The sequence below is a fragment of the Pseudonaja textilis genome, chromosome 16, assembly GCF_049901715.1.
Source record: "Pseudonaja textilis isolate UNSWEBS1 chromosome 16, rPseTex1.2, whole genome shotgun sequence".
Lineage (NCBI taxonomy): Eukaryota > Metazoa > Chordata > Lepidosauria > Squamata > Elapidae > Pseudonaja > Pseudonaja textilis.
Genome location: NC_142005.1, coordinates 3,505,304 through 3,524,771, shown reverse-complemented (window position 1 = coordinate 3,524,771; position 19,468 = coordinate 3,505,304). Strand labels below are relative to the sequence as shown.

The following is a 19,468-nucleotide window of genomic DNA, read 5'->3' as shown; positions in this document are numbered from 1 at the left end:
TGCAATGTAACTGTAACTGAAGACTATGAAATGGATGCACACAAAAAAAAAATTGTAAACCAACCGGCACAACTGCTTGTATATATCTATGGAAGAAAGTTTGTTGTTTTGTTTGTTTTTGTCTGTTTTTAAAAAACCAAAAAAATTTACAAAAAAAAAGAATAGCAAGAATGTTCAAGAATAAATCCGAAAAATGTTGGAAATGTCATCAGATACCTGGCTCATATTACCATATGTGGTGGACTTGTGCGGATGCTAAAAAATACTGGACTAAAATCCACACGTGGTTGGAAAAAATGACAAAAAAGCATATAGATTTGAAACCAGAGATATTTTTATTGGGAATTTTACCTGAAATATATAGTAAAGACTTGAAATACCTGACTATAAATGTATTAACAGCGGCTAGGATTGTATTTGCTAAAAACTGGAAAAATGAGAAAACACCATCACAGGAGGAAATCATTAAGAAAATATTGGAACGTGCTGAAATGAGTAGATTGACATTTGAAATTAGAGAACAATATAAACAATTTTATAAAATTTGGGATCTATTCTATCAATGGTTAGACAATAAAATATAGTAATGAAACATGCAGACTTTTAGAAAATAATAAATATATAAAGATGTATTCTTATTTTCTGAGGTTTCTTATTCTTATTATATCTACAAAATGATTCTAGGATAGATCTGGGATGATAATCTGAATTGTCATAAAACAAGTTAAGTAAAATATGATCACTTTGGAAAACATGAATAAAAGTATAGTCAAATGATTAATAATATTAATGTATTTAATATATTGATTTAAAATACGAGATTATATACAATGTAATTATAATTGAAGATTATGAAATGGAAGCACAAAACAATTTGTAAACCAACCAGCACACTGTATGTACATATATGGAAGATGATTTGATGTTTTTATGTTTTGTTTACGTTTGTTTTAAAAACCAATAAAAAATTTTAAAAAAACGTTGAGCTCCATCATGGTTTTGATGTCTACCTGTCTCTTTGGGTGTACAGGAGACGTCTAACCCTGCACACCCTATTCTTCGTTGCGACCCAACAAGCCACTGCAGCGATTCACAACAACTGTGGCTCTGGGTGTCACTAACCAGAGTTGCGTGCTTTTTTAAGGGCCACTCATGCACTTAATAGTCTTGCACAAAGTCTGAAATCAAGGAGGAAGTGATCCTATCTTGGATAAATGGGCAGAAAGTTACTTCCTCCAGAGATTAAGAGTTTCTCCTGTAACGAGGTCCGTGTAGCATGTAATGCTTTACCCAATAATGGAAAGTCAATTGGTGCATGTTTGCCCCCCAATGTTGACTCAGGGTTTTATTTGAGCCCTTCCTAAGTATTTGACCTGGGAAGACCTGCCAAAGGAACACACTCTGTGTGTATGTGTGGAGCAACAATCACAAAACGGCTCGGGGTGGAGAGGGAGAATTTCCCTGCCACTTCCCTGTTGCGCAACTCTTTGCTTTTTGTCCAGTGTCATCTCTGACGTAGGGCTGGGAAGGAAGGGTGGTTCCAAAGGGCATTTATATGGGACACATTCCAGGGCCAACTGTACATCCACCACAGAGAGACCAACAATTGCCATCCAGAAGTGAGAGCATTTGTTGCGTTCCACACAGCAGCATGGATGGCTTTCTCCAGCAATGGCCCCAGTGGAAGATTCACAAAGGTAAGGGGGTAAAAATTGAAATTCTGCATTGCTTTTTAAACTTGGGGAGCACACCACTCCCCAAGTTTTTGTTTCATATTAACTAAAATTTGGCTTTGTGGTTTAATAGTGTCAACCCCCCCAGGGTGGTTTATAAACCATGGCTTATCAGCTAATGATCCCAGCCAGCAGTGTTGGATTCAAGACATTGTGGCTAAACAAACTTACTGGCTTAAATGTGATGCATAAGGCCAGGGGGTCTATTGAGCGTACATGAATTAGAAAAGGGAGGAAAATTATTAATGTTTTAAGTTGGAAAGAGCATGTAGCACGTTGCCAGCACTCAGAACATAGATAGATAGAATTCTTTATTGGCCAAGTGGGATTGGGGACACAAGGAATTTGTCTTGGTGCAAATGCTCAGTGTACATAAGAAAAGATACATTCATCGAGAGTCCAGAATCATCAGGTACAACACTTAATAATAGTCACAGGGTACAATCAACAATCAAATCATGCTAGGAAACCGTCACTATAAGGATACCAGCGACAAAGTTACAGTCATACAGTCACAAGTGGGAGGTGATGGGGGATAAAGACTGATGAGAAGATGAACAGTAATAGTAGTGCAGATTTTGTAAATAGCTGGAGGGAATTATTTCTTTAGCAGTACTCTTGATTACTGGGCCACTTTATACTGCACTGGTGAGAGACCACACTTGGAATTCTGCCTCCAGTTTTGGTCTCCATATGGTATTAAAAAGATGTTGAGACTCCAGAAAGAGTGCAGAGAAGAGCAACAAAGAGGATTAGGGGACTGGAGGCTAAAATATGAAAAAAGTTTGCAGGAATAAGGTATGTCTAAGACTAGTGAAAAAAGGGATGATAGCAGTCTTCCAGTATTTGAGGGACTACCACAAAGAAGAGGGAGTCAAGCTATTCTCCAAAGAACATGGAGGCAGGAGGAGAAGCAATGGAAGGGAATTAATCAAGGAGAGAAGCAACTTGGAATTAAGGAGATACTTCCTGACAGTGAGGACAATTAACCAGTGGAACAGCTTGCCACCAGAAGTTGTGTGTGCTCCATCACTGGAAGTTTTTAAAACATTGGACAGCCATTTGTCTGGAAAAGTATAAGGTTTCCTGCTTGAGCAGGGGGTTGGACTAGATGACCTACAAGGCCCCTTCCAACTCAGTTATTCTGTATTCTGTATCCAGTTTCGATCTCCATGGTGTAAAAAAAGACGTGGGTGGGTGCAGAATGCAGAGAAGAGCAACAAAGATGATGAGGGGACTGGAGGCTCAAACATACAATGAACGGTTGCTATAGCACTGGAGGTTCTTCTGTACCACTTCTCTGAAATGGTCTAGGGTCTCCTGCTTTTGAGCAGGGGGTTGGACTAGAAGACCTCCAGGTTCCCTGCCAGCTGTGTTATTCTGGTATGTGCACAATAACATTGTACCAAAGAGGAACCAAATGCATGACAGTACCTTGTGTTCCTATTATTACCATGTTCTGTGGGCATCATTTAGCAAAGTTAGAAACATGCAGAGACTGTTCCCTTTAATGGCAATTTAAATGATGTGAGACAATTTTTACTCTCACCCTTCTTCAGATTCTAGCATACCCAATTCACAATTCGGCCAAAGTTCAGAAAGAGTGGCTAGCTGATAACAAGGCTCATCTCAAATGATAAATAGTTTAGCCATCATTTCTTGAAGTGGTCATCAAAGTCTGGACTGGCACATTATGCTACGCTAAACCCAAATCTGATTGTTTTTTCCCATGGCACTAAGCCAAAATGAAAAACAAACAAAGCATAGTTTAGTGCCATGGAGGCAACAAGAAAGCTTTGCAGACAAGGATGGCAACTGTAACTTAAGACACCCATTTATTGCTAAGTGTAATAAGGTGTCCTACCCTGGGGCAGGGGGTTGGACTAGAAGACCTTTAAGGTCCCTTCCTGCCCTAAAATTCTATGGTTCTAACACATTAGACCAGTCTTTCTTAACCTTGGCCACTTTTAAGACTTCTGGGAGTTGAAGTCCACACATCTTAAAGCAGCCAAAGTTGAGAGAGACTCTATTGGACATTAATCCCACATAGTGGAGTAGTACGGTCTACCAACAAGCCATGTGATCAATTGTTAAGGCTCCACTGACCAATGGATTCCCAGAAAGAGAAATTTTATAGTGGCGATACGGCTAGGAAGCTAATAAATCCCTTTTTCTCCCTTCCTTCCTTCCAGTCTCCATCAGCGCAATCGTGTTCGTCTCGGCAGCCTTGAGTTCGGCCACAGAGGTGGTTTCCCGATGCTCCATGACCAAAATCAATAGCCACATAGTGGCCAACTGCCAGGCCCAAGGCCTCAAGGCCATCCCCAAGGTGGACGTGTCCACTCAGGTCCTGCTGTTGAATTTTAACCTCTTCTCCCTCCTGCAGGAGTCTTCCTTCCCACAGATGAGTGCCCTGAAGATGCTGTCGTTGGGGAAACAGTTGGGCCAGCCTCTCCAGGTTGGGGAGAGGGCCTTTGCAAACGTGCCCAACATCACCTTCCTAGACTTGGGAGGCAACGCAAAGTTGTCACTGCATCCCAAAGCATTCCAGGGTTTGACCAAACTCAAGGTCTTACTCTTAGACACTAGCGGTTTTGACAACAGAATCCTGGAGCAGGGCTATTTCCAAGACCTTTTGTCGCTGGAAACCTTGGACCTTCAAGGAAACCAACTTCATCGGTTGAATCCAGATCCCACCTTCCAAAGACTGAAAAAATTAAGCGTCCTCCAGCTGAAACTCAACAAAATCGAGGCCATTTGTGGGAATGACCTCCAATACCTCAGAGGGCGCCATTTGACCATCCTTGACCTCTCCTCCAATCGCCTGTCAAGCAATGGTTCTTCTTGCCCCAAACCGTTTCGCAAAATCACTCTGGGCACCTTGGACCTCTCTTCCAACCCGTGGGATGTGGTGCGACTCAAAACGTTCCTCAAAAACCTGAGCGGCACAATGATCCAGAACCTCAAGGTGCAACATTCAGGAGCCATTGGCAGCGGCTTTGGGTTCCAGAACTTGAAGGACATTTCAGCCACCACATTCTCAGGGCTGCGTCACAGCCACATCCGGACTTTCGACATGTCTCATTGTTTTCTCAGCACACTGAACACCTCCGTCTTCTCAAACTTGCCAGATCTCACCACCTTGTTCTTGAGATCCAACCAGATTAATAAGATTCAACCGGGGGCATTTTCAGGGTTAAAGAAGCTCCAAGTTCTTGATCTGTCCAACAATCTCCTTGGAGAACTGTACACAGGAGGACTGGAGGATTTGAAGTCCTCTCCTTTACAACGTCTGATTCTGAAGTCCAACCACATTGGAATTGTTCAGCATAACGCCCTGGTGGGTCTAAATTCTTTGCAGTTCCTTGACCTGCAAGACAACGCTCTCGACCAAGTTCCCAGGGGGAATCTCCCTTCCTTGCTGCATCTTAATTTGGGACAAAACAGGATCCGGGACACCTGGGGCATAGAAAAACTTGGCCCAAACCTGATCCGTCTTAATCTCTCCTCCAACCGCCTAAAGGACCCGGCCAACGTCTGGAATCATCTCGCCAAGATCCCCTCCTTAACGTTTCTGAATCTCTCCAGCAACCACCTGGCAAGTTGTTCGCGCGTTGAGAAGTCTCCGAGGCAACTCACGCAACTGGACCTTTCCCACAACAATCTGGGAAGCATTTGGGCCACCCAGAAATGCATGGACCTCTTCCAGCATTTAGAGAAACTCCAGGTGTTAAATCTCAGCTCTAATCACCTTCAAGACTTGCCTGGGAAACTTTTCCAGAGTTTGGCGTCTTTAGAAATCCTGGACCTTGGGGCCAACAGGTTGCATAAACTTCCAGAACAGATTTTCCATCATTTGAAATCCCTGCGTAGTCTCAGTCTCCATGGAAATCCACTGGTGACCCTCTCGCCTTCCTTGTTTCAAGCAATGGGGAAGCTGCAATTCTTGGATTTGGGGGAATTGTCCTTAATTTGCACCTGTGACCTCAACCATTTCCAGGACTGGCTGCAGAACCAAAACACAATTGTGAAGGCATCTGAAGTTCTCCTGACTTGCATGCACACCAGCTCTAATTTCCAGAGGCAGTCTCTGAGTCAGTTCCTACAGAACAACTGTTAGACCAGAGGTCTGCAACCTTTTGGACCTCAGGGACCAACACATTCATAATTTTAAATCCCACGGACCACCAATATGATTGTTTTTTTAAAAAAAGATAAATACATTTGTAAAATAATGATCAGAGCTTCCACTTTATATGAAATGCATCTATTTAATAAAATTATAAACGCTTATTTAATTATAACAAAATCATAAATGCTTATTTAATCATAACAAAGTCTTTAAAAGGTTGTTTAAGTGTAACAAAATTATTATAGTGTAATTATTACAAAACAATTGAAGCTTATTTAAGTATTACATATTTGTAGTATGATATTTGTTCGTGCTTATTTGAAATAAGTTTATGGATTTGGGGCTCCAATGGACGTTACTGGAAGATGAAGAGTTGTTTTTAATTGCTGTGACAGATGAAAATGTCTTTTCGCACAAATGTGTTGTTGAAAATTGAATAAAAATTTTCATTGCTTTTTCACTCATCAATGGGTATTCACTTTTTACGGAGAGCCAGAAATGAGGTCTTGAGATGGATGATTGGAGCTTAGCTTTGAGACGGTCGCCGGATGATAGATCAATGAGGGCTTTCTTTTTCATGCATACTTAAATTGTTATCTTCAATGTTTGCTGCAAATAGATCTATTATCCACATATTGCCATGTCTGGGATCTTCTTTCTTTGGGTAATAACGACCAAAAGATTCTGTGAGTGATTGTAAGTGCTGTTGAACAATCGCTACTACCTGCCGGTTGAGATCTCTCTCTCTCTCTCTCTCGTATATTCATCAAAATTTGAAAACATCTGCAGATCTTCTTCAGCCAACTGCGTTTGCCACAGTAATATTTTCCTTTGAAAAGCATCCATTTTACCTCCTAGTGTGAACACGTCCTTAAGTTGTCCTTGCAAAGATATGTTTACTTCATTTAACAACGATCTGCCAGGTATTCAAGCTTGGCTATCCACTCATTGTCAGGCAAGAGTTCTTGAAATTTTGGATTATTTTGCTGGTAGAAAAATAATTTGACTTCTTCATGAAAGGCGAACAGTCGGGTTAGTATTTTGCCCCTTGACAGCCATCTCACCTCAGCGTGAAGGTGAGTATATTCAGAACCCATTTAGAATAGAATAGAGCTGGAAGGGACCTTGGGGATCTACTAGTCCAGCCCCCTGGTCAAGCAGGAGAATCTATACCATCTCAGACAAGTGACTGTCCAGTCCAGTATTGCAGGCTAACTCTGCCAATTGCCAGCAGTTTAATCCTCATTTCACAAAGTGCCACAGAAGTTCGAGAATTGAGTGCTTTGTGTTGAATTTCATTTACAATGTTAGTAACATCCGATAATACTTCGTGTAGTTCTGGGGACAATGTTTTCATCGCAAGTTGCTCACAATGTATAATGCGGCGTGTAGACAAAACATCTGGGTGACCAACATTTTTCATCTTTGCAACAATTCCTGAAAGATGTCCAGTCATGTTTGTAGCACCATCTGTACATATATCCCAATACATTTTTACCATTCAATTCCGTGTTCCAGGAAATAACTATTCAGCGCTTCAAAAATCTCCAGAGCTAGTTGTGCTATCCAGCAAGTGGAACAAGTAAAATAGTTCTTCTTGGAACTCTCCTTCACACTCAATCCTCACAAAACAAAGGAGAAATGCCTTATTACTCATGTGTCTATTTTCAAGTTGAATTGCATAAAATGGTGAATTTTTCACCATTTTTATAACTTGATTTTCAATATCTTCAATTGAATATCTTCAATTCTGTGCATGACAGTGGTAGCAGACAAAAGAATTGCTTTCCGTTTCTGGACAACCCACTTTCCCAAAACCTATTCACCGGCTTGTAACATGCAAGCCTTAATTAATTCTTCTCCAATCATATAGCTTTTTATTTTGTGCAATCTGAAGCGCTATCAGATAAGAAGCCTTTAATAAGGACTTATTTTCAACAGTAGTTTTTGCCAAAGCAATTATTTGCTTTTGCATATTTTCATGCGTTCTTTGAAAATATTCAAGTAATTTGTTAGCTAAATCTGGGTGTTTTGATTGCAAGTGTCTTCTGAGTTTCAAAGGTTTCATGCCTTCATTGGATAAATTCTCAGAACACACAACACAAAGCGGCCATGGAGCCAGTTCACTACCAGGTTGTTGAATAAATCCAAATTTCAAGTAATTCGGATTATATTTTCTTGAGTTTTTTCTTCTTTCCGCCTCCAGTTTTAATGTTCTTCCTAATGGTGCCTGACGAGGACTGTGGAGGTTCTGATTCACTGATCAGCTCACAGTTAAGTGAAGTATACATATTGTTATCTATATATATATATATATATAAACACAAAATACCCCTCATCCATAATCACAAAATCTCCAGAACCATAAAGCCTACTAACTTGAAATTTGGCCCGTATGTTCCTCTTGGCTTCTAGGGGCTCACTAAGAAAGGATTTTTCAAAATGACCATCAGAGCATTTAGAGTATTTCCTATATTATTATTAACACCCTCTGATGCTAAGGAGTTCTACTCCCCCTCCCCACCTGAAATGTTCCAAATGCAAAACACAGAGGAAAGTTTCAGAACACCAAGCAGCTTTAGTACAAAACAGTTGAGCTAAGCCACGCCCAGGCTCCTTGCTGCCTCCTCCTTGCTCACACAGCAAATACTCTTTCAATTTCCAAACAGCCCTCAACTCTCTCACACACTGACAGGACGCTAGCCAGATGAATACCAAAGGAGGCTGGTAGGCAGGGGCACAATTCCCCCCCCCCCATTTTCCTCTCCAAAAACTAAGCCCGATTACATAGTTTCATAGCAAAGCACGGGTATAGTGCTATTGCTACGCTTCTCATTAGTAACATTATCTTTTGGATTACTAAAGAAATGCAAAATATTCCTTTGCTTTTTTTTCACTCATGGAAACCACTAGAATCTAAAACCAAACAAGGATAGTTGTCAAAATCAAATTATTTGATGCCATGAAATATTACAGACAAAGAACATACAGTTAAGGTCAAACTTACTTAAAAAGAGCACCTGAGAAATAAATAAAACGATCGGATGAGAACTGGTATCCTCGGAGCAGGGTGACTGTTATAATGGTCGAAACAATATTAAAGCAGGCGGCTCGGCAGTGGTTGCCTCATCTTAAGACTACCCTGAGGTCACGCTGCACCCCGTTTCCCCCTTGCTAGTGCAGTTTGTGAATTTAGTGCAGGGGTCCTCAAACTTTTTAAATGGGGCCAATTCACAGTCCGCAGACTTTAAAAAACTTTAAAAAACAAAATAAGTAGAATAAGTAAAAAGTAAAAGTATCTTAAATTTGACAAGCTGTGAGTTTTCTTATACTATTTTGTGCATTATTTACAAGTATATAGTTTATGCGACTATAAACATTTAACTTACATATTACTTATCCTTAATTCATCAACCATATAACTATCTTTGTTCGATCCAGTCATACCATTTCCCCCAAATTTTATAGTATTCGGCCTCCTCTCTCTCTTTTAATATCAAAGTTAATTTATCCATCTCGGTACATGTCATCATTTTCTCAGTTGTACAGGCTGTCTCCTGCTTCCTTGCTTAAAGACGAGTCAATCAAAGCCTAGTCCAGCCCCCTTTCCACTGCGCATGCCCAGTTTTTGATTCAGTCTTCGTGCAGAGGACATGAGGAGAGAGTGCTCAGAAAGAAAGATAGAAAATATAGGATCAACGCTTTGGATTCTTCAAGAAAAAAAGAGAGAAAAGAGGAAGAGTGAAAGTCAGCAAACCGCGAGTAAGCGAAAGAGCCGGGACTTCATCCCAAGATGGGAAAGCCCACATAGCTGTTTGGTGTTAAGAGAATAAGCGGCGGCAGCCTCAGGAAGAGCAGGCGGGCTCTCGATCGGCTAGCAAAGAAAGAGGGAAAATTGAGTAACTCCCCGCCTTCCCAGAGCTGCACAAAGCCTCAAGCGCTCCCCTTAATTGGGGCAAACACAGTCTTCGGCTGAGCAAGCTTCCAACACAGCCACACAAGCCTACGCAGGAGAAAGGGGGGCTGGAGTCCATGCTCAGGCCGGTCTGAGGATACTCATAATCGGGGCATCTGTTGGCAAAGGCCAAAGGGAACGACTAGGGCCGAATGTTCTGAAAGGGAGGCAAGCCCGGAGGAGCAGCCTGCCCCCAGTCCCAGCAGAGAGCAAAGCGCGAAGGGACCCAGAGAGGCGGGGAGACCTTCCGAAAGGCCTCCCAGCAGGGGGCCCAAGGCAGACGAGAGGGAGGCACTAAGGAGGCAAAGGGCCCCGGATAAAGGCTTCTCGAGGGCAGAAAAGGAGGTGGGGAAGAACGGAAGTTCCCGCGCTCCAACAGGCAAACCAATGCAAGCGAAGTATCAGGGAAGGCGTGCAGCACCAGAGGGCACGGAAGATCCCACAAAAAAGGCGTGCCATCCTCTTTGCAGGTCGTGGCCTTCCACTTAGTAGTCTTTTATTGGTTAAATAGATCCAATCTTTTGTCCAGATTAACACTGCTGCGCTGTAACATAACTCCCAATTTGGAAGACCCAATAATCCTCTGCTTTTTACATTCTGTAACGATTTTATCTTTAGTCTAGGTTTTTTGCTTAACCAAATAAACATCAGAGCAATTTTATTGAGTTCATTAAAAAAAAGATTTCTCTAGTCTAATAGGGATCATTTGAAATAAATATAAAAATTTGGATAGACATTTTTATGGATGCTACTCTTCCCAGTAAAGGTAATTGCAATTTAGCCCATAATTCCAAATCTTTGTTTGTTGTAGTAATTTATCAGAATTATTCTCCTTTATTATTTTACATTGTGTGGTCAGCCATATACCTATTAAATTTTATTGTTTGTAGTCCCATTATTCTATTTGTGATTCTGTTAAAGTTTTAGACAAAGGGTTTTCATTTTCTGTCTATTAATTTTCAGACCTGCTAGTTCCCCATTTTTCTAATTTGCTAATTAGCTCCTTTACATTTCTATCGGGTCTTTAATAAAGAAGAATACAAATTACGATATGTCTGCGAAAGCTTGTAATTTGTATTCTTCTTTCCTGACTTTTAGTCCTTTTATTTCCGGATTTTGCCTAATTCGTCTAAGTAAAGTTTCAAGTGATAGTATAAAAAGCAGAGGAGAGTGGGCAACCTTGTCTGACTCCTTTTCTTATTTCTAAACTCTGGGTAATTTCACCATTCACTATATTTGCCTTCTGATTATATTGAGTATATTGTTATTATGTGCTCAAATTTAGTTCCTAAATTCATATTATAAATATGCTGTATCATGAATTGCCAGTTCAAATTATCAAATGCTTTCTGAGCATCCAGAAAGACAAGTGATACTTGTTTCTCCGGATGGGCATCATAATATTCTAAAATATCTATTACTGTCTTCAAATTGTTCCTAATTTGTCTGCCTGGCAGAACTCCATTTTGGTCTGAGTGAACGTATTCATTCAGAAGACTCTTCAGTCTATTCGCTATGATGGTTGTGAATATTTTATAGTCGACATTTAGTAATGATATTGGTCTATAATTTTGAATTTGAATTTGTCTTTTTCCTGCAACTTATTTTGTTGAGCAGATTTTTCTTTGTTTCTTTTTGCTGTATATATTATGTTCCCCGAGTAACTGCTTTCATGGCATCCCATAAATTCTGTGTTGAAGTGCGTTGTCTATTATTCTCCTTGAAGAAATATGTTAGTTCTTCTCTTAATTTCTGAACAAATTCGGTCTCTTTTAATATTTGTGTGTTTAGAGTCCATCTACATCTTGTTTTCTTTCTCCAGCTTATTTTAAGTGGGTTATGGTTGGCCCAACAATTTGGTAAAATTTCTATGCCTTCCACTTCCTCTATTTCTCCTCCCATCCAGGCCATATCAATGCGTGACGACGATTGGTGTGGATTGGACTTCTGGTAGTGATGTCGGGACAAATAGAAGAGACGAAGAACAGGCTTGTTTCTTCATCCCCTTCCCTTGGTGCTGGAGCGATCCTGTGGGGAACGCAAATCCCGGAGAATCACGACAGTGTGAGGATATTCTTAGGAGCGAAGCTGAGGAGGGCGATTGCCCTCGCGACAAAGAGGAAACCTTCGAGCCCAGCACGCAAGAGGCTGTCATCTGTGAATGGCAGTCCTGAGAGAAGGGAATAGCCATATATATTAAAGAGGAGATACAAGCAAAAATTTTGCAGATCCCAACGGAAGAATTTTGATGATGGAAGCATAGATAGCCCTCAAATCAATATTATTAGTAATCCATACACCCAATGAAAACCAACAAGCATTTTACAAAATGTTACATAAGAAAATTATTGAATTAGAACGAAGAAAAATCTGTATCACAGGAGACTACAATGCAATAGTAGACCACAAAAAATGAGAACAGCCAGGATCTTCAAAGCTTCCAAGTCACATTTGTTGCTCTTTAGAATGTGTGACCCCGCAAAAGTTCAACCGTGTCACAGATGGCCAACCCATCGAAAGACACTTTTGAGTGAAGAAAAGTCATGTTAGTATTTGATGACATAAAATCCCACTGTTGGAGGCTTGCAGCAGTGAGAGGAACAGTCATCATTCAAGCATTTTTAAAACCCTTTGACCGCTTAAATGCTGGTACCCATCACGCCTCTCTTCTCTCCCTCTCCTCCAGTGTGCCTTCTTAGATTGTGAGCCTGAGGCGGCGATGAAAATAACCTTCAACAGCCTCTTCTTTAGATGCAGTCTTGTGTCTCCTATTAACTAGGAAAAAAGCATCTATACACACCTTTTCAAAGTGGGGGGAAATTGATGGTTTTCACCCAATTCTTGCAGAAATCTTCAATCCTGTAAAAAAGCAAAACAAACCCCAATAATTCTTGAGTTAGCAACCAAATACTTTGATCTACTGGCAGTAAAAAAACCATCTGTAATATAGAAACCGTTCTTCTCTTCATCTTTTATTATCAAAGGCAGTTCAGAATGAGGCACTTTCAATTTTAAATGAGAATATTATTTTCAATTTTATTTTCAGTTTTGTTTCCATACTGCAAAGCCAACGTTGGGTCATGGGTACAAAATTAGTCTTTGAGTTACGACCACAATTGAGCCCAAAATTTGTCACTAAACAAGGCAACTGTCAGATCCATGTATCTGCCATTCTTCAATGGAAGAAGGGGGGGGGTGAGTTGGTACAAGTAATCCTTTTTGATGTAACCTGAATATATTAAATCTTATATTGAATCTGTATAAACTACACGATATACAACTGGAGGATTGGAGCCAGGTGTCCAGAAATTTGTCACCTCTTGAAGAGATAGCAAGCAGAGAAGGGACCATAAAAATTCCAGCTCCGGAAGATACTCCCTGGGAACTCTTCAAAAGATACGTTCTCAGAGAAGGGGAGGGGGGAACTAACAAGTTGGTTCTTTGTTTGACAAAGTACACATCTAAACAAGGGGAGGGGTCCTAACTCCCCTTATCTATTAGTGCATGCCTGGGAGCATTTAGACTCTGCTTCGACTAGTGCTGGGATCCCTCCCTTTCAATAAAGAATTCCTTTTGAAATGCTTATTTCCCGAAGTTCATTCTTTTCAGTTGAAGGGGAAAAGTCCAGTGCTTACAGCAACTGTTGAGTTTTGCCCCATTTTATGACTCTTTTGCCAGTCGTTAAGCGAATCATGCAATTGTTAAGCGAATCTTGCTTCCCCAGACTTTACAGGTTGGAAACCAGCTGGGAAGGTCATAAATATGAATCAGTTGCCAAGCATCTGGATTCTGATCAGGTTACCACCATGGGGATGCTACAAAGGTGGTGTGAAAAATGGACTTGTTGAGGTATAAGATTTAATAGCTGCCACCTGCTGCAATAGAAGGCTGATGCAAGAAGGATGACTCAGCATAGCATGGATATTGCCCTTTTAAGATGAAGAATAGATTCACAGAAGTCTTTACCCCTTTAAGAGGTGTCTATATAGGACTTCCGGTGACGAGATATGGGCGAATAAAAAAATGGTCAGAGGAAATAATGGCGGAGCAAATTGAATTAAAACCAGAGTTCTTCTTATTGGGGGTATTTAATAGACAAATTCCTAAAAAAGTCAAATATATCATACTGCACATTCTTACTGCAGCTAGAATAACCTTTGCACAGTGTTGGAAACAAGCAGATATTCCAACAGAGGAAATGGTTATTCAGAAGATAACAGCCTATGCAGAGATGGCTAAGTTAACCTTAGTACTTAAGGAAAAAGAAACATCAGATTATAGAAGCTGGGAAGGCTGGTATGACTGGATAGAACAAATATAGAAAATATATTAGTAAACAATGTAAAATGTAAAAGAGGTAATTATATATTCGCAATAAGATGTATTTGTAAATATATCACTAATATTGATAACAAACAAGGAACCATAGACTGTCGATAGAATTGTTAGTTTTTAATCATTTTTTTCCTTTTTTTCTGTGTGTTGTGTATATGTTTGTTTGATGTTTTAGTTCTATAATAGTTTATTTATAAGAAGTGTCTATATAAAGGCAGCCATTCGAGGGCGTATTTCTCTCTCCTTGTGTCCTGTATCCATTGCAGAGTTCTCCATGTAGAGTTAAGAAGACTGAATGCTTGCTGGTTATTTGTCTACCACCCATATTTCTGTATACGTCTTGTATATAAAGCACGGTTAAATGTCTAGATCGCTAGCATGCTGTGTTTTGCTCCTGGGTTGTCTCATAATAGTCACGCTACAAATGCTCTGACAGGTCTCACTTTTTTCAGTGCCGTTGTAACTTTGAACGGCCACTAAATGAACTGTTGAAAATCGAGGATTACCTGTAATTTGTTTCATTCAAGAGCTAAACACCTTCCCCAGCAAGACAGCTGTGTGCAGAGACTCTGCTCAGGGCATGTTTCTAATCATGGTTTATCAGGTGAAACACGGACAGAACATGCAGTTCATCATAGCAGACTATCAAAAATCCTATTAATATTTCCAAATTAAAAAAAAAAAACACCCAGAAACCAAGTTAAAAAAAATCAAGATACCTTTTTCCATTCTCTTCATACCAAATATACCGAACTCCCGAAGGGTCGGGGACTTCCAGAATTCCTTCAGGCCATCTTGTGATGCAGCTGCTCCCTTCAAGATCCTGCGGCACTCAAGCTTTAAAGAAAAGATCGGTTATCAGAAAATACACTCACTCATTTAGGATCTTGATAGTGATTCTTTTTTAGAACAATATGCCACTCAAGTCAGGAGAAAAAAAATGCGACATTCTGCTTTGGGTTTTTCTAATTTGGTTAATTTATTACAGAATTTAATGGTAAAGGTTCCCCTGGCACATCCGTGCTAGTTGTTTCCGACTCTAGGGGGAGGTGCTCGTCTCCATGACAAAGCCGAAGAGCCAGCGCTGTCCGAAGACGTCCCTGTGGTCATGTGGCCAGCATTACTAAACACTGAAGGCACACAGAATGCTGTTCCCTTCCCACCAAAGTGGTCCCTATTTTCCTAGTTGCATTTTTTAAAACATGCTTTCAAACTGCTAGGTTGGCAGAAACTGGGACAAGGAACGGCAGCTCACTCCATTCTGCGCGCTAGGGATTCGAACCGGCGAACTGCCAACCTTTCTGATCAACAAGCTCAGCGTCACTGAGCCACCGTGTCCGCTCATTACAGAATTTACTAAGTAAGAAGTTGAGGCTGTAATTTTGTTTATCCTACAGGTAGTCCTTAACTTACAATCCTTTGTAGAGTGACTGTTCAAAATTACAACAACCCTTAAAAAAGTGACTTGACTGTTTCTCACTTACGACCATTGTAATCCCAATGACGTGATCAAAATTTGGACACTTGCCAACTGACATGTATTTATGACGGTTGCAGTGTCCCAAGGTCATGTGATCCCCTTTTGTGACCATTTGACAAGCCGAATCAATGGGGAAGCCAGATTCACTTAATAACTGTGGCAAAAAAGGTCATAAAATCAGGCAAACCTCACATAACTGTCTCACTTAGCAAAATAAATCCTGGGCTCGATTGCCCTTGCAAGTATAGGACTATTTGTATGCTCTCAAACAAGGACTCCTGGAGTCCCAGATTGTCTAGAATTATTTTTTCCCCAAGTCTTGATAATCTTGATAAGCCTTTCCACCTATTATGAGATCGTTTATTGCATCTGGCAATATCACGATTAAAAATAAAAGTGAATTTCATATACTGTAAAGCGAGGTGCCTGTTTTTATTCTTTAGTGTTTTTCACCATGGGTGACTTTTAAGTTGGGTGGGCTTCAACTCCTAGAATTCTCCAGCCAGCACGCTTCAAACTACATGGACTTCAACTCTCAGAATTCCCCAATCAAATCATATTCTGGGGGTTGAAGTCCATGTAACTTAAAGGAGGGGTCGCCAACCTTTTGGACCTCAAGGACCACCAAACTCGTAATTTTAAATCCCAGGGACCACTAACTGGCTCTGTGGGCGTGGCCTAATGGTCATGTGACTGGCTGGGCATGGCTTGTATGTAAATGTTATAAATATTTATATAAATATTGAATTTTTTTTATTAAAAAAGAGCAACTTTTACCCAAAATCAGGCAGGCAGATTGAGTTGCTCACAGAATCACAGATTCATTCAGAGATCTATCTGCCATCGGCTAGCTCAATCATATAAAATTTGCTTGCAAGCAAACTCACAAAATTAACTCACAACACACCATGCAGGTAAATATATAATTTTTTACTTAAAAAAAGCCATTTTTACCAAAAACCAGGCAAAGCAGGCAGGCACACTGAGTTGCTCACAGAATCATTCTGTGATCTATCTGCCTTTGGCTAGCTCAGTCTGTCACCTTAAATTTGCTTGCTGTGAGTCTGCACTGAATAATAGAAACTTCAGTCCTAAGGGAGGTTCGGTTGTGCTTAAAAGCAGAGCCAAAGATCTAAAGACGAGCTAGAAAGCAAGAAATCCAACCATTTCCTGCTTTCTAGCTAATCTAAATCTCCCGGCACAGCAGAACAGCTGATGGCCGGAAAAATAGCAATTTAGCAAGCAAGTTTACCAGGCAAGGAGTGAGGGGGCAGGGAGGGTTCCCATGGGCCATGTGGGCGGCGTAGCCTTGTGTTCCCCCCGCAGTCTGGATAAACTGCTTTGCGGGGGTGCTCTGGGGGTGAGATTTCTCTGCGTCCCACCAAAATCTTCTCACGGACCACAGGTGGGCCGCGGCCCAACGGTCCCTTAAAGCACGGTGGCTGGGGAATTCTGGGAGTTGAAGTCCACCCATTTTAAAGTCACCAAGCTTGAAAAACATTGCACTTAGAAGCACAATATATCTTTCCATAAAGTTCGTAAAATTAGAAGCACAGAAATTCCCCTCACCCAAATAGATGAGAAATAGAGAAATCTTGGTTTGCAGATCCAGAGGACGCTAGTTTTCCGTAAAGGGACACAACTGACCCCCACAAGGAGAGTCTCAAAAAGAGACAAACCATTTTCAGGCTGTAAAAAAAGAAAGGAAAATGGGTTTAAGAGCAGCCCTGTAACATATCTCGGATTTCCCAGCAAAACAATTATCATTGTGTACTGCATTACTGTATTCATTTTACTACTTTAATATAATCCCCAGTAACATGATTGAAAAAAGGGTTTATTACATCAAACATATATTAGACTGTCTTATGTTTTATAATCTTTATATGTAACCTCAATATATAAGTATATATTGTCCTACATATTACAGTATTACAATTTAGTTTGCCATATATTTAGTTAACTATTTTATAATTATCCTATTACAATCGTACATTAGTTTGCCATATAGTACTTTTTATGTTTATGTTTACCTATTCCTTCCTATACATTTGCTTTTTATATTTATTTCAGTTTTGTTAACTGTGTTTTTGTACATAGTATCCTATATATTATTACAATTCAATTTGGCAGGTATTAATTTTTATGTTTATATGTTTACTTATCCCTTCCTATAGGTTTTTATCTTTATTTTAGTTTTGTTAACTATGCATTTTATATTCTCTTTAGCTTTTAAAATTGCTGTTTGCCTGCCGTGTGCTGGTTTATGTCTCAAGATTTCGTTTACGGTTTGAAGAATCCAGTAGTTTGGGATTCTAATTATGAAGCCCAAAATGGGGTTATTGGACTATAAACTCCAATCTAATTAAATGTCTGAGTTTGCACATGAGGTCTTTGGGGGAACACAATTGTCTTGCTTGTAAAAATATCTGCAATAGATAAATAATAAATCACAATACCATTATATTTTACAAAGCTACACATTACAAACAAGGAAGCAGAATTAAAAGATGCCTCCTCTGATTTAAAACATAAAAATACCAAAACTGGGGTTTTAAATCGGATTTTTAAAAATCCCTGTCCAGGTTTTTAGGTTAATTTTAAAAATTGAATGAAGTCTAGATTTTCCGATACATTATAGCAAATGCCATACGATAAACACATGATATATAATAATATTTACGTATTAAAGAATCAGAATTGTTTAATTGAAGGTTGGTTTTGTTTGTCATCTAGGGCTTTGACGTAGAATTTGGGTTTATTTCAGCATAAAATCCTGGGTTTTAAGAAAGCCAGCATAATCATTCCAGGCGCCCCGCATGGAACAAACCCCGATGGAATCATGGCTTAAAAATAAACAAAGCGTTTAATAATCGGATAACCTGTTGATGGGGATTTCTTCCTTAAGTTGGCTAAACTATTTCCGAAGTTATAATAAACACGGATGACAAAAAGATAATTAAGATTATTAATGGATTGAGCATGACCGAAACAAGCAACCCTTACCTGCCAGACCTGTAGGAAAACGGAAGAAGGTGCTAGGAGCCGGAAATAAGGACCCCTGCCTTGTTATTGGTTGAGAGGCCTGGCCAATTATTGCTTTAACGTGAGGCGGGAGTATTTTTTCCCACCAATTAGGAGAGAGAGAGAGAGAGAGAGAGAGAGAGTGTTGGCAACGTGTGGACTTCAACTCCCAGAATTCCCCCTGCAGCTTTCAGTGACCAAGTTACACAAATATGTGTCTTTCTTGGCGGGGGGGGGAGAGAACTGTACTCTGCTGATATTGGGGGGCCATTTTTCTTTTCTTGGGCACATCTGAGGCTAAGGAATAAATTGTAGGCTTTGGGAGCAAGTTTTTGGGTTTTATCTCCTCTCTCGTTCCTCCCCTTCACTCCTTTCTCTATTTTTCCTGCCTTCTCTTCGCTCCCCACTTTCCTTTCTTCCCCCCTCCTCTCCTTCTCCCTTCCTTCCCTCTTTTCCTTCCTGCCTTCTTTTCATTTCCTTCCTTCCTTCTTCTGGTCTTTTCCAGCATTCCTTCCTTCCTTTTCTTTTTCCTTCTTTTTGCTTGCCTTCCTTCTTTCTCTAGCTTCCTTCCTTCCCTTGCTTCCTTCTTTCTCCCATTCGTCCCAGCCTTCCTTCCCTCCTTCTTCCTTTCCTTCCTTTCTTCCATTTTGTTCGTCCTAATTTCTCCCTCATTCCTATTTTCTTCTACCTAATTCCTTCATATTTTTCCTTCCTTCCTTTTTCTTCCTTCCTTCCTTCCTTCTCTAGCTTTTTCTTTCCCTTCCTTCCTCCCTTCTTTCCAGCCTTTTCTTTCTTTCTGTCTTTCTTCC

At 40.2% G+C, this 19,468-nt stretch overlaps 1 protein-coding gene and 2 non-coding genes across 3 annotated transcripts; 1 reads left to right on the top strand and 2 right to left on the bottom strand.

Annotated features, from left to right (window-relative positions):
- Nucleotides 1-1,558: 1,558 nt before the first annotated feature.
- On the top strand, nucleotides 1,559-6,333 carry LOC113447432 (uncharacterized). Its single transcript, XM_026717651.2, has 2 exons — nucleotides 1,559-1,697; nucleotides 3,926-6,333. Exons 1-2 carry the CDS (start codon nucleotides 1,652-1,654, stop codon nucleotides 5,851-5,853), a joined length of 1,974 nt encoding a protein of 657 aa, XP_026573436.2. The 5' UTR covers nucleotides 1,559-1,651; the 3' UTR covers nucleotides 5,854-6,333.
- Nucleotides 6,334-12,284: 5,951 nt separating this feature from the next.
- LOC113447515 (small nucleolar RNA SNORA79) lies at nucleotides 12,285-12,430 on the bottom strand. Its single transcript, XR_003375620.1, has one exon. It is a non-coding gene; the product is annotated as a small nucleolar RNA SNORA79 (small nucleolar RNA).
- Nucleotides 12,431-14,721: 2,291 nt separating this feature from the next.
- LOC113447516 (small nucleolar RNA SNORD126) lies at nucleotides 14,722-14,799 on the bottom strand. The gene has a single exon (XR_003375621.1). It is a non-coding gene; the product is annotated as a small nucleolar RNA SNORD126 (small nucleolar RNA).
- Between the last annotated feature and the right edge of the window lie 4,669 nt (nucleotides 14,800-19,468).